Source organism: Amblyomma mixtum, chromosome 6 (assembly GCF_055824585.1).
Source record: "Amblyomma mixtum isolate Tamu chromosome 6, ASM5582458v1, whole genome shotgun sequence".
Lineage (NCBI taxonomy): Eukaryota > Metazoa > Arthropoda > Arachnida > Ixodida > Ixodidae > Amblyomma > Amblyomma mixtum.
Genome location: NC_143017.1, coordinates 75,515,735 through 75,530,809, shown reverse-complemented (window position 1 = coordinate 75,530,809; position 15,075 = coordinate 75,515,735). Strand labels below are relative to the sequence as shown.

At 49.8% G+C, this 15,075-nt stretch overlaps 1 protein-coding gene across 1 annotated transcript in view; it reads right to left on the bottom strand.

Annotated features, from left to right (window-relative positions):
- LOC149339413 (uncharacterized) overlaps positions 1-9,451 on the bottom strand; it is an 86,381-nt gene extending 76,930 nt beyond the window's left edge. The window contains exon 1 of the mRNA XM_089550466.1: positions 8,934-9,451. Within this exon, the coding sequence (XP_089406592.1) occupies positions 8,934-9,023 (90 nt within the window). The 5' untranslated portion in view covers positions 9,024-9,451. The remainder of the gene's footprint in view (positions 1-8,933) is intronic.
- Between the last annotated feature and the right edge of the window lie 5,624 nt (positions 9,452-15,075).

Here is a 15,075-nt window from a genome sequence, read left to right as displayed (position 1 = left end):
AATGAGAACGTCCATTTACGTTTTTGTTTTTCTCCCTTTGCGGCATTTGTGGCTACTTATTCTCAGCCATAAAGCAGTTTTCATCGTGCAGCAGTGTACATCCTTTACCGGTGTAAAATAATAGGATTATTATCAACAACGTTCGCCTGAGGGGAGCGATAAAGCTACAAAGAAAAACCATCAGAATTCCTGAAACATTCTTCGTTAAAGAGTATTTCGTCCTGGTCCGCGGGCCCTACCTAAGCACAACAGTCATACAAAGACATTCTTTCTAGAAATCAGGCTTTTTTCAGGACTACGAATGTTCGAGAAATGCGCACGCACAACTTTCCATTCTCGTCGTAAGACTGCGTTCATGTGGAAATTGTTTAATCGTTGAACTTCTACTCCACTCTGGCAGGTAACCTCCGTACGCATTGAACTAAAAGACGCATAATTCGATGGCGAGATACCCTCGCCTTTCGGACAGCGGAAAGAGCCCCATGAACTCCAAGCAGGGACTGTACCCGAGGGAAAGAATTTTCTCACGGCAGCTGCTTTGTAGCGTGGAGAGGCTGCAAATAAACCAAAATAAACCTTCAGAAAACAATAACAACTCCAAGAGGAAGGGGGGGGGGGGGACGTTGGGAGGGCAGTGCAACACCGCCAGTGCAAATTGAAGATCCCGATCCGACGTTATACCGCTGCCCTTTTATCGCAATACCCATGCAGTTTCTAGGTCACACACACCGTGTTCGCCGCTTCCTTCGCCGCCACCGCACGCGCAAGGTTCCTGCCCAGCACTGTCGTCTCTAATATATCGCCCGAGCACGCGAAACTCGATCTTGCAGTAACGCCTCCTCGGAGAAGATCCGCACACGCTGCTTTGTAGCACCGTTGCCGTAAGCAGCGATGCCGCCTGCTTGAGCTCGCAAACTGCGGCCGCCGTTGCTTCACCCTTTCGCGGCGCCGCGCTCAGCGGGCGAGCTTTGTAATTGCCCGAGAGTGGCGCGGCGGCGCCTAACGCCTGCAATCAGAGCCGGTGCGCGTGCGTACGGAAGGGGTTGGTTGGCCGCCGCTGTGCCCCGACTGTGCATGCGGTCGTGATTCCGGCCTTATACCACGTGCACGCTGCCGCATTCGTTTGGCGAAGAGCAGTCTCAGTGGGGAGCTGCTCCTACGCCGCGGGGAGGGCTGCCGGTTCCCGAAAAGGAGGATGGAAGCACGGGCGGGGATTCTCCAAGCTTCGCTGAGTAGTAGGCAGTAGAAAGAAGCGGTGTGTGTGTGTGAGTGTGTGTGTGTGTGGGGGGGGGGATACCAATTGTATCGCCATGAAGAAGTGATGGTGGCAATTACACTAAGCATTAACGCGCCACCAGAGACAGCCTTTAACAACTTCATGTCGCGCTGCTTTCTTGCTTCGTTCATAGCTTCTTAGCTTTCTCGTTACTGCCGCTTCGCGGAAGGTAACGGTGCTGTTAGAAAAGAGCCACTGTGAGAGGAAGGTGGAAAGGATCCTCTGCCCTAGCGAACCCTGCGGATGATTCGTCGTCCGACTTGCCCTGTCTCCTGATTGTTATTAGCAGCCGACATAGCAACAATCACGGCGGATTAAGTACGCAATTTGGCCGTCAGGGGGCGTTCCCTTTCGCTTTCAAATGACGACGGAGATTACAAAGCTTTATCAAATGCAGAGTCGTTGGACAACTGGTAGGCTTGAGGATCAGGCCGGAAGGCGTTTTGCCCTCGAAACTTGGAGCAATTTTAGGCTGCGCCTCACCGTGAAGTGAGATATAGAGGAAGGAAATTGTGAAAGACGAAACGAAGAAGAGCATCTTGTAGTCACTAACACATCGCTTTGATCTTTCGGAGAGCCGCGTTTCTGATAGTACTTAATAATACGACCACATATCGACAGCGATTTGTCGTATACTGCACTCAGGAGATGCCAGTCTCACTCGCAATGCAATGAATTACGCCACGTCGAACAAAGCTGGGGAAACGCGCCCAAAGAGTCGCTTGTCGAAGTATACGATGCTGGTGTACGCGTCACTTGAGTGTTTGTGTTGCCGCCGCATTCGGCAAAGGTTCATCCCTAAGAGTGAGAAACTACGGCACTGTAGGTCCTCAAAGCACATCTTGCGTGCGGTGTCAAAAGCTAACGGGCCGCACTGCATCGCTTGGAGAATTTCCACGCACCGTCCTCAAATACATTAATTTTGTCTGCCGGGAAGATCGTCATCCTCCCAGAAACACACTAAAAGAGACGTTGCCAAAAGCTCCGAACCACAGCCTCCAGATTGGCCCCGCGCCCAGCCACGCATAAAATGTTTCGAAGCGACTGGAGCGCCACACTCGGCGGTGCGCGCTCCACACTCGGCGGGCGCACGTGCGTATGCCGCTTCCCGTGAACCCGTGGGAGCTTCGCGCGCTGCACAGACAGTCGGCAGACAGCGAGGCGCAGCGGGCGGCCAGCAGGGAAACAAACGCTTTGGTCCGTTACGGAGCCGCGGGAGCCCGTTTCCTCCATCCGCCGCGGTTTCCCCATCATTTGCCTGTTGCTGGATCGTGACTGAGCGGCAGTGCGAGCACTTGCGCACTGCGTGGGCATAAACCGTGCGGCCGTCACGTGACACTGGAGGTCACGTGACGGCACCCTACTCGTACACTACAGCTGCAGTATCGTGCGCTTACTGCGGGTGCTTCTTTTTGCGGAAGACGGTAATTTTCGAGCGAACGATGCAGTTCTCGACGGGAAGGGAAGCACTCTTTAATAATCTCAGGAGAAGTTATCCTGGTGACCGACCCTGCAGGTCATCCCAGATGAGGATGATAAGAAGGAAATGACAGGCACGTCTCACACAAAAGTCATGCACACCCCTCTAGGATTATGCGCACATTCGGACTTGTATCACCTGTGAGAACAAGCTTTTTTATGCTTGACATGTATCCCCTGCATTGGTGTGTGTGGTGTGTGTCACGTGCATGCAGTCGCCTGCATGGGTGACTGCGTGTGGTGTTCACTGCGCTTGAGTAAACTGCAGTGTCTACACCGGTAGCGACCTACCTGACCGTTTCTATAAGTGCCATTGTGTCTAATACGAATAGGCCCCATATTTATGATACCGCAGAAGTATAGCCGTACATGTACTACATACGTACCATAATCGCATGCGGCGCTAGTTATCAAAATCATGAGATTTATTATCGTATTGCACCATAATAATTCCATAAAATTATCTGTAGCAAGTGATCTCAAGTTATTTCTTGTCTATACGTCTGCACTGTCCGCTGAGTAAAGCCGATAGTAAAAATACGAGGCATGCATTCCTGTATGCTGTACGCCTGAAAACACAAGCACCTAAAAAGATATCGTCAGCTGGATGATTGAATGTCAAAGGTAATTAGTACGCCGTCACTTGTAATATTTAAGCATGTCCACTTAATCTGTGCCACAAATGTTTCCTAATTGTTTGAGCCACGGAGTAGGGTGAACGACTTCGCTACCCTTCGTTTCTGTTGATCAGTCTGCTGTCCTGCCTCGTTTTCGGAGAAGAAATGCGCAGTAAGAAACCGAAAAAGCATTTTTATTTTTTAGTTTCAAAGTAATTGGTGTCCTGTATTCGTTTCTGCTCTCTTAAAAAAAAAAAACAAATTGTGGTCATAGCTTACGGAGCGAGGCGCAAAACTCGTTTAAATAAAAGACTCCACCTTCTATTAACCGCGGTTGTATTGGCAAAAAAACACGGAATACAGGCTTTGGCGCAGAGTTCCAACGCATAACGCGAAGAGACCGAAAAGTCAAACGTCTGTAACCGGCACGTAAAATGTGTGCCCTGCGTTTTTTTTTTTTTTAATCAACCCTCAGTTGGTAGGCAGCATTCGGGGCGTCTTTTATTCACAGGCGATTCTTTTCTATCGGACTGTAAGATAAGAGTCCAAACTTGCTCGCCTCTCCGTTTTTGGTGACCTGCGCAAACCGGCTTTCATTTATTCAGTACGTTGTTTATATTTTCATATGTCGTTTGCTTTTGACGCATAATCTACCAAACGTTGATAAAGACGTGACCTCTTGGCACGAGCCTCCCGCTTCTTCCTAATGCGACCATTTCAGTGTGAAATAGCGAATAATCCTAACCAACACTTATTTTGATTTCAGCCGCGAAAGTGCGTAAACCGTGGTCAGCTTTTCATCTGTCCAACCGTTACAAATGGCTCCTTCCTTTCGTTCTGCTTTCGTCCAACGGCGTTTTTACGCAGGCATGAATCGAAATAAGAAAAATGGCGCAGCCGCTGTGGTCATTCATATGGCTCGGTATCGGTGCCTTTCTCGAAGACGGCTAGTGATTTGTAACGGTGAGGATGTATTAACAGCGCCCGCCTTGCCGATCGCGTGCGTGTATGTAATCTAGCCCATGCGATTCCTGTCCAGGCGGGTCTCGATCGGATTTTAAAGCTCTTACCTGACGAATAAGGTAGCGGATTCCTGGTCCACAAAACGGTAAAAGATAAAGGAAGCTGTATGTGTGAAAGACCAACTGAAAGCCGCTTTCTTTCATGCAGCTTCGCGTGGTCGTTGCGTACGTGGTCGCCACTTCTAAATGAACTAAATAAATATCTATGAGCGTCGTTCTAACACGTGTACATTAAAGTGTATGGGCCCGTAGTGCTATGCAGACCATTTTGTGGAGGAGGTTCACACACTTTGCATGAAGTCCTTCTTTTTCCCTGACAAGTAACAGTTCTTAGCTTAGAAATGAAGGAAATACAACTTCCATGAAAGGTTAAAAAAAAAATTCATTTTATTTGGCCCGTAACGTATTCTCTGTATACATATGTCAGTGTTTAGAGTACTCCAAGCTATTACCAACAGAACACCCATTTTTCATTTCATTACACAGAAGGTCGTGTGTGCCGGAGAATAATTACATCAGTGTAAATCTCACTCATAAAACGAAACACCTTCGGAAATACTTTGTTGTGGGTGGAAACGTTTGTTCTGAGTCCGTATACAATATTAGTGTGCTTTGATCGACCGAAATTCAACGTACGTCTTCTCAAGAGAAACATACATCGACGTAGTTGTCCAGGCTACGTAAACATACTCATGAAACCGCTCTACAGTACTCCCGCGCTGAGCGCCTAATCTACCCGCCACCCCACCCATCCCTCACTACCAGAGAGCAGTCAATCTGGCGTCGCCTGCAGACGCGAACGCTGCCTATACCAGCCAAATCTTTCTAAATTTATGCCGGTACCCCCAATATGCAAATTATGTGTGCTCCCACCCCAAGGCCACCCTTATCCTCATCCTCCTATCAAGCCCGGCGTCTCCTCCCCCCGCCAGGCCGGTGCCTCTCCGAACCTGGGATGTCTGGGAGACTTCACTACCGTCAGCGGACCTGGCCAGGCAGAAGATCGCCGTCAGCCGGGCCGCATAGGTCATGGATCAACACCACATGAACGTTTAGGCCATGAGTGGGGTCGTGCGGAGACTCAGGGGGCCCGCGGGCCTCGAATTCTCTTGCTGAATAGTTTTCCATCCATCTATCTACAGTTCGTGACATGCATGCCCACTGCGGTGTGCGCTGGATTACCGACTTAAGTATAAAACCTGAGCCTGATACCGAAAGTTCAAGAGAAGCTGTATCGTGTTTGCTGCCATAGGGTTTATGTCACGAGCATCAGACCGTAGTGGCGCCTTTGTCGACACAATTGTGAACAGTGGCGGAAACAACAGTGCTCACGCTGTGGTCGGGTTACTTCACCTGCTGTGTTCTATGCACACAGCGGCGCATCTCGAGCTTTCTTGAAAAGTGGGTGGGAACTCTTCCCGAGCAAGTCCGACGAAGTTCTCGTGCTTCTATGGAAGTGAACGTTTTACGAAACCTGTGAGCGACTACGTCCTTCACCTCTGCCCGTGCTGACTCCTGCAGCCCCGTTGGTGATGTTTTCTCGACATGAAGAGTTGAACAGAGGGATCTAAGGAACCGTAAGTTCCTTACATCTAGCAGGAAAAGAAAATGATCCAGAGGGATCATACCCTTCTTTCTAGCTAATCGTTGAGCTAAAGAAGGTTAGGCTCGCGCAGCAGTTGAGCTGACCGACGTGTTCACTATAGCCAGAGCCAGACATCTACTATATTCGCTTTCATTCAACCATCCCTTCTTCTTTAAGGCCTTTAGATTACATCATAACGGGATAATCCGCTTAACATAAGACACGATTAGAATAACAGCCATGTTCGCAGCAATGTGACGTGTCATCAGGGTAAGACGTCGTTGCACACATAACCTTCCCTTTCAGCTGAGTCCGTTACACTCTAACTGAGCAGTCAGTTGACCATGATCCACGACCAGGCAGCTGGCGTGTTCTGGGCGAAACCTATTATTTGGCCAGCAGCAGTCCTGCCTTTAGCTAAACTGCAGCTTGGTTACGCGCCCTAACCGATCCACACCCACCGATCAGAGCAAGCGGGCCCGAAAGGGCCTCGTACACGGTCGCAATGGGAGGTGTCATTACGAGGAGCCAGGGCGAGCGGAGAGAAGGTGTACACAGCCGTGGCCGACACGCTGTCTGCCGGCCGCCGAAGACGTGTCACCCGCTCTGCGCACCAGAAAGGCGAAGCCCGAGGAACGAGCCGGCCGAGAAGCCCCGCAGGGGAGCGCGCCTGGCCGCAGGGCGTTTCCGCGGGTCGTGCGTGCGACCTGCCGGTGTCGCGTCACATGCGCCTCCTCGGGTGAGAAGTGGGGAGAGAACGTAAATGAACCCAGCGTCGCCGCCGTCTTCCGGACGAGACACCGCCGCTCCTAGCGCGCGCGGCTCGTCCGCATCAACCCTCTCTTTCTGCTTCGCCCCGGCCTACCTCCTCCGTTTCGGCCCCTCGCGACGCGTTCTGCTCGGCGTGCCTTGCTTATTTGTTTTGCCTCGCTTCATCGCCGCTTGACAGCGCAAGGTCCCGCCGCCGCACCTTCTCACGTGCCGTCAGCGAGGTCGTTCCGATGCTCGAAGCGCGCTCCTCTGTCTCAATACGTGTTGCGGCGCCGGCGAAACATTTCGGCGCCTTCTCAGAAGAGCGGCTTGTGGACAGTCGCGCCCTAGCTGAGGATAGCTTCGCTGATGACAAAGAGGCAAATGGCGCGTTCACGGTAGCGTGGAAGTACATGTGCAAATTGAGGTTGTCGGATCGGAATGACTTAGAAGGGATAAGATCAGAACATTGTGCAATGATGCGGCAGAAAAGGAGTGAAATAGGAGATTTCTTCACGCTGAACGTTATGTCTGTGCGCAGGGCTTGAGGCCAAGCCCTCTGCCCATAGTAAAAACATAGTAGTAGTGAAAGTTGTGTCATCAGTCGTAACGTAATCATGTAAGACTCGATATAACTTGATATCAGCGAGTCTAATAATAAAAATGCCGAAATACTTGAATTCCGTACTGGATTTATTTTCTATGTAGATGCGGCCAGAAATCATGAGACGTGGTCGAACACGTTTGCGCAGATGTTTCTCGAGATTTTTAGGATTTGTTGGTGGTGCACTTCTTTCTACGATCTATGCACGCATTTTTTTTTCATTTGTTGTAATGCTCTATTTGAATCGTCATCGTTCTTGTTTGTGTGTGCTTTGTTTCTCTACAAGTGGACGACTTTTACATGTTATTGGAGCAGCAATTCACTGCTAAGTGATCTGGTTGACAGAGAGCGACGGACGACATGAATTCTAGGCTCTGCTGGACATTTCGCTCAGTAACTGGAATAGCGCCGTTGGTAAGATGGGATACAAAGCTAATAAGGATGCCTTTCTTATTGCTCTCACTCGGCTCATTGTACCCACCTCTATACGTTTCCGGCAGTGTCAGGTTTTAGTGTGCTGTTAGTAAAGAAGTAAAATTTACCCAAAGATTACTATTATTCTTCCATGGCCCGCGGTTGGGCCTCATCCAGGATTAGTGATCTTAATGGTTTAATGGTTAATCAGTTGACCTTAAAGGTTTGTTCAGTGGTAGGGCCTGATCCAGGTCGAGGCTTGCTTCTTAATGTTATTGTCTTATTTTTCTAGACAAAATGAACCCGGGAGAAAAATTTGAACGCATGCCTCTCGAAATGTATTAGGGTCTCGCAAGCAACTTGTAGCGGTGAATTTTGATGCATACAGGTAGGGAAAGAAACTTTCTTCATAAGTAAAAAGAGTTCATGCATGAGAGGTGCAGTATTTATCAAGATTTGACGTTACTGACCACTTGTGAGAAAAATGTCTCGGTTTTTTGGCGGCAAAAGAGTAAATATTCTTCATGCTTTCAAGAACACGGCCAGAGCTATCCACACCGAAGCATTCAATCTACGTGCACTGTTTCCTGTCTGAGGTCCAGCTACGGTGAGTTCCATATCCAAACAAATCTTAAATCATCTGGTATCTAAACAGTCTGATGTAAGGTTTTCGAAGCGGTATCCGATCGCCCAGAGCCCAGGTCGCCGAAAATTATTGATGTCGATCGATGTCTCACGTATGCGAGAGGAATAAGCGCACAACAGTACTGCTCTCGAAATTCTAAAAAAAAGTAATCGCGCATGTTGGTGGCAACCTTTCTAGAGATAAAAAAAAATATTTACATTTCTCAGCAACGCAGGTCTTCTCACCTGCACTCAGCAGTGCATTCTGCCGATGTTTGTGCCTGCCAAAAGTAGCGCCATTCAAATGCACATTTCAGATTTGTGAACTTACGAAATCATCCTCAAAACTCCCTCAAATAAGCGAAGCTGATCCAGCTACACATAAAAATACCTTCGTTCACAGAGTGCATACCCCTCGCAAGAACTTTCTGTTCTGCAGGATCTGTGCGTTTGAAAGACGTATTGTTTTGTGATACAAGCACCGCCCTGATGACTGCGGTCCTAATCAAATGAGGATGGGGTCTTATGTTTTGGAAAAGCCTACCGCAAGGGGCACACTTACCTTGGTCGCCTTGGCCTTCGGTCGGCGCGGGGGCGAGTATCCACTGTGCTCGGGAGCCGGGCTCGCATCACGCTCTCCTTCAGGCGTCATCAGATCGGCAGGCGCGTCGTGCGACAATCCAAGGCGGCGAAGGAGCGCGCGCTCGAAGCGCGCGCTCTCGAGAAGAATACCGGAGGCGACAGAACCAATATATCAGACGAAGACCACCACGAACTGCGGCACTGGCTGTCCGCAGGTCTCAGCGCGCGACACCCGAAGCCACATCGCAGGGAAGCTGTCTTTCTTCGAATCAGGCCCGGTTGCTGGTGCTGCGTACCGCTGATCCTCCTAGCCTGTTCTTCTCCGCTCTTTCCGCGCCTGGGGAGGGGGCAATACCGAAAGTGGTCTCTGAAGACCCGAGAGTGACACACGGGCCCGCTGGGACGTACGGAGGCGCGCGACCGACACACGGACAGCTCGGCGAGACCGTCTCACGGTGTGGGTCCCGTTACGAGACTCGTACTGCCGCCACGGCACAACGCCAGAGGTGTGCGGGGAGCATTTTGACTCTGTCGAGAGATGCGGCCGGCTCGGTGAGTTCTCCGGGATCCTCTCTCCTCCGGAGGTCCCCTCTCTCTTTTCTTTCCTCTTCGCCTCGCCTGCGGTTCCTCGCGCACTCTCTCAGCCTCTCCTCCTTTCTTTCTTTTCCCCTCTCTTGGTCCCTCTCCTTGTGTTGTGGGCTGCTGCTCCTAGCGCGGCCGCAAAGGAAAACAAGGGACGCGCGCGCGCGTTGCCGACGCTGCCGCTGGCGGTGCTGCGAGGGGAAACAGAACCAACAAGCCCGTGAACACAGTGAATACTATCATCCCCCCGTAGCCGGCCGCTCTCTCCACGGCCTCCCCGAAAAAGAAGAGCCGCCGCCGGTACGAGTCGGTGCTTCACTGCTATTCGTCGTAGTAGTCGTCGGTGCTTCGGGATTCTCCTGTGCATACCATGCTGCTTCTAAGCTGTTTTCTGTGTTTCTCCATATTTTCTTCTCTTTTTGTCTTCATTCGTTTTGGTACTGAAGTGCTGGGTTTCGGCGTTCGCCGGTCGGTTCGTGCGCTTGTTCCCGTTCTCTCCCCGTTGTCGGCTTTCATCAGCGGCGCGAGGAGCATTCCGCCTGGCGGTTGTCAGCGGCTGCTCCGCCACCGCGGGAGGGACTCGCCGGCAAATTGCACGTGGTCCTTGCACCGAGGGGCGGGGCGTTTCTGGCATGTCGTGTACTTCGCGCCTCGCGAATGACGTACCCGTGGGGCCCGCTGTGCGCGTTAATGCTCTCTTCTTTTGTGCCTGCTCCGCAGTACGTGTTTCTTTCCAGCCGGAGATGGTGGCTGCGTAAGTTTTTTCCTTTTTTCTTATGGAGGGAGGGGGGGGGGGGGGGGATTGTATGAAAGAAGGCTCTGTGGGGGATGTTCTATCGCAGTAGTACGGATTCTTGACAAAACCAATGTATTTGCAAGCATAAGAGAATTGGTGTTCTAGCTTAGAAAAGCAGAAATAGACTTGGGCACGATATGCACGGAATGCGAGAAAGATATATCCAGAGTTTTTCTGGAATGACAGAGCGAGTTCAAAAAGAGAATTGTAGTTTAGTTCTACAGATGCTTACGTTGCGTAATGAGGCCAGGAAGTTTGCTGGGATAAGCTTAAGGGGGGGGGGGGGGGCTGATAGGCTGGCGGCGAGTAGCACAAGGCAGACGTGACAGGTGATTATCGGCTGTAACCCTTTTGCTGCAGTGGACGCCACCGAATTCATGGTGATGTTCCTTAAAAGGCGAGGCTTTAGCTTCACCATATTAAGTCATTTTGCAGTTTGTAGTATTCCGCAGGTCTTTCTTCCGAGGTAATTTGTTTATTCATTTTCAATACTGTAAGTCTCATCTGAGCCAACGGCAGGTAAGCGAACAAAATGAAAAAAAAAAAGAAAAGTTTAAACAGTACAGACACGGATTACTTGTCAAAAAGTCAAACCTAAAAAAAAAAAAAGGTCGTATTAGCATCTGCGGCATTTACTTACCGCAGAAAGATTGAGTCGAGGTCAAAAATAATAATTAACGTGCCTTCAGCGTTTATTCACAGGCACTTACCGCATTAGAAGTTTGAATTTGCTGCATGCGCTGGATTTTTTTTGTTTGTTTCATCGTAATACGACATATCGCTGTACTCTTTGTGTTCCGCGTTCAATCCCGACCACGGCGGCCGCGCTTCGATGAAGGCGATACGCAAAAGGCGCCCGTGTTCTGTGCGTTGTCAGAGCACGTTAAAGACACTCAGGCGGCCTAAAATATTCCGGAGTCGTCCACTGCGGCGTCCGTCATAGTCCATGCATCGCTTATTCCTTCGCAATCAATTTAATACGACTCTTGACCATGAATTGTATGAAGGACCTGCCATTAGTCATTCACGGTCAGTTGACCACTTCGCAAAACTGCTACTATTGCATGCATTTTTTCTATCCGCGTCAATGTTTTCGACCTCTGTGCAGTCCGCTATGCCATAGTATGCTTGCCAGCCGAATGTCCACGGAGCAGCCCACACGAAAACAAACATGAGAAATGCAACTTTCCACATACTGGCACATCTTCGCTCCTCGTGAGTGGCACTCGCCTCCTGCATTCTGTGAGAAATAAAAAAAAAACAGTTAAATTCCACATGCCTTTTGTAAAGATCTATAGTGACAAGCTTGTCGTGAGCTCTCAGCGTCAGCCACCCTACAGCGCGCGCAAAGGAAACAGCCCTTTTTTGAGTCGTTCGCGTTGTGTCATCTTCGCTTCGCCCAGCGCGGCCGCCTCCCCTTCCTTCCACCCCTAATGAAGACGAATCAAAGAGGATACAGCGCGGAATAAACGGCTGTTCGCGTGACATACATATGACGAATGCAATCCGGCCGCGCCATCCGTCATCACCGGAAGGCTTCTCAGCAATTTCGCCGTCGGGCCGGAACGGTCGATGGGACGTCCTGTAGCGCCCCCTTACCTGGACATCAAACGCACATCTATCTGTCAATGTCTTGCGTGTCCCTCTCTGATTGATGACCGCGTCCGAAATGCGCGCGCTCGGTGCGCCACGTGCTGAAAAGCACACCTCGGCGCGGCTTTTGCGGGTCATAAAGGAAGAACTGGGTCAAAGTGTCTGTCGACGGGACGGGACGAAAAGAAGAAACCGGGCTTCCTAACCTCCCTCCCTTCTTCTTCCTCCCATTTTCTTTTTGCCTTTTTCTTTGTTTTATTCAATTCTTTTTGCGTTTGAAGATCGCCGTCGCATGGCCTTGCCTTCTCGGTGCAGGACCGAGGAAAAACTGTGCTGCGCGGTGCACGCCGACGGCAGAGCAGTGGAGTTGCCGACCGATATAGTGTGTATACGTGCGGGCTTTCTAATCGAGCTCTCCTTTTTCCGTCTAGCCTGGCCGACGTAGAGAATGAAACCGCTGAACTTGATTCCCCGGAGATACTAATGACATCACGTTTATTTTTGGCCGCTGAGCTCGCTTTTATTTTTTTCGCTGAGGTTCTAGCGTGATGACCTAATAGTGGCGTAGTTTCGTGTTTAACGTGGACGAAGCACCGGAGGAACGAAGGGATAGATGCTACCTGGACTGCTGTTGATTCTAGCACCGCTGTTTCGTAGCGTGGTTCTACAGGACGTTTTGTACGTTAGTCACATGTCGGAGCTGTTAGGTGACCACGAATGAACGGACTTGACATCTTACAGCAGTAGGCTTTTGAGACTGTAAAGATCAGAACTCACACTTCAACAGAGGCGAGGTACGGAAACCTCCGTGCGCGGACATAATCCTCTCGTTCAGACACCAAGTTAGACACGGCGTTCCCCACAGTATACCTTCGAGTATACAAGTATACAACTTCGGGACCTAACTGTAAGAGTAAATAATTTCTTCAAATCTTATCTCATTAAAAGTGAGACTAGCTGTGTTGTTTTCATTAAGAGAAATTTGTCTCCTCGCCTCCAGGGTTACAACGAAATTTGCTTTGAAAGAATTTACGACCACAGTGTTGCATGGCCACGTCGGGTGAGGGCACACGAAGTGTACAGATTTTCCCCGTTAATAGAATTCCATTTTTTTTAAAAAAGGCAGTCGTATATGGCACTTTCTCTGGTATAAATGGCGATGACTTCACAATTGTTGTATGTCGTAACAAATAACTACAGCGCTCATCCTGCATGGTCCATGAAGACGTCATCAAAGTCGGTTTGAGCAGTAAGAGATTGTGGGTCGGGCAGCACGTGTTTTGTTGAGAATGGTGCTGATTCAAGTCTGCCTGGGTCATTAGTTATTGCGCTCTAAGGAAATTGGTGGCCACGGTAATGGTTTGGTTTGGTTTGGTTTATTGTGGTATATAGTCCCAAAGCGACTATGAGAAACGCCGTAGTGAAGGGCTCGGTAATGAGTTCAGCAGCAGGTGCCGCAAAGTTACGGTGGAATACAGACATAAGGAAACGGTACAAAACGCTACTGTCAAAGCATTTCGCCAAACTGCATGCGATCAAGTTTAACTCTTTGCTGAAATGACAGTTCTGTTTGGTAGACTAGTGTGCTGTACCTGACGTATTACGAAACCAGGAGAGCTGCGCTCCACGACACATAATTTGTCCCTGACAAAAGCACTGGTCAGTCGCAATTATATTAAAAAAGAGCAAATCTAAAACGTCAGCTATAAAGGTGTCGTTATATACCGCGAAACAACAGCTGTCTTCGCTGGACGTCTTTTCGCTGAACAAAGCGCCGAATGCCAGACGTCAGCGCTCTGCCTGAACGACGTTTCAGCAAACCTCTTCCGCCCTCCGAAATGCCCTTGACACTTTTCGCCTCCTCGGTTCCGCGAAGTAAACCTCCGCAAACGGAGGATGGCGGCCGAGTTCTTTTTCGGATGTCACGGGCCGCTCTGTCACACCGTGGCTTCGCGCCGGTGGGACAGGTTTGCCGCCCTGACAGCCGACACGAGTTTGTTGCTTGTTTTGGAAGAATATTTGGGTTCGTTAGCACGTTGTTACGTGTCGACGACGTTTCCTGACGAAGATGAATACCCCCCTCTTCCGATTGCGTTCCGCGTCCTCTGGGAACCCGTGGCAGGCTCATTCCCAGAACTCTTATGAATGAAATATCCCGGCGTGTACGCTGGGAAAGCACGTCGTACTTGCGAGAGTTGCAGGTCGGATTCCAGCACGGTTGATGGCTCTCAGCGCCCGGATAATTTGAACCGCGAGTGTCTTGTCACCCACCGAATTGCGATCTCGAGCAGCCGCAGAAAATAAAAAAAAAAGACGTTGCATCTTCTTATTGTGCGCAACGGTTCATGTCAAGATGGATGACAACGGCACATATTCACAATACACTTTGACCAGCATAAGTCTGATCACGGTGATCTGATTTGACATGTTTTTAGAGATAGAATGAATGTCACTTTTTTCTCTTTTTATTTGGTAAATATCCTTAGGGTTCGTGGTATCCGAGAATGCTGGCGTTTCAGGTGTGGAGTCAGAAAGCACGAGAGCTGGTCAGTAGTAATCAATAAGAGGTGTGAAGAATAACACGCGTTCTGTATATTGTAGTTAACGTTTCTTTGGAAACACTTCGAAGATTTACAAGCCAAGTTGTAGCTAAAAACTGCGCACCTGAGAGCTTTTACGAACTAAGCGAGCAGCCGCGTTGGTGGCTTAATGGTCAGGGCGCTCGGCTGCCGGCGCGCGTTTCGACGCACAAGGCTTCCGAGAGGTGCGCGATGTCAGCGCACGTTAAAGAACCCCACGCGGTCTAAATTAATCAAGAGCCCTGCACTACAGCGTCTCTCGTAGCCCATATCTCGCTACAGGACGTTAAACCCCACAATTCAATTGGAATTAAAGAATTAAGGTAAGGCTCAAGACGTACGTATTGAAAATAAGCTACCCTAACCCTGATGTTATTTTAATGTGGTTTTGTTTCCAGTATAAGGTTGTACGATAATCTCTCTTCCATTATTGCAGAGTTGACAGTTTGATAGCAATCTTTTTTTTTTTTTTTTTGCAGTGAGAGCCGCGGATGGGGCTCTTTCCGAGCCGAGTTCGCTTAGCTCTTTCCCGCTATCAGGTGACCACCCTGTGCTCAGAATCCGTGCCTCGG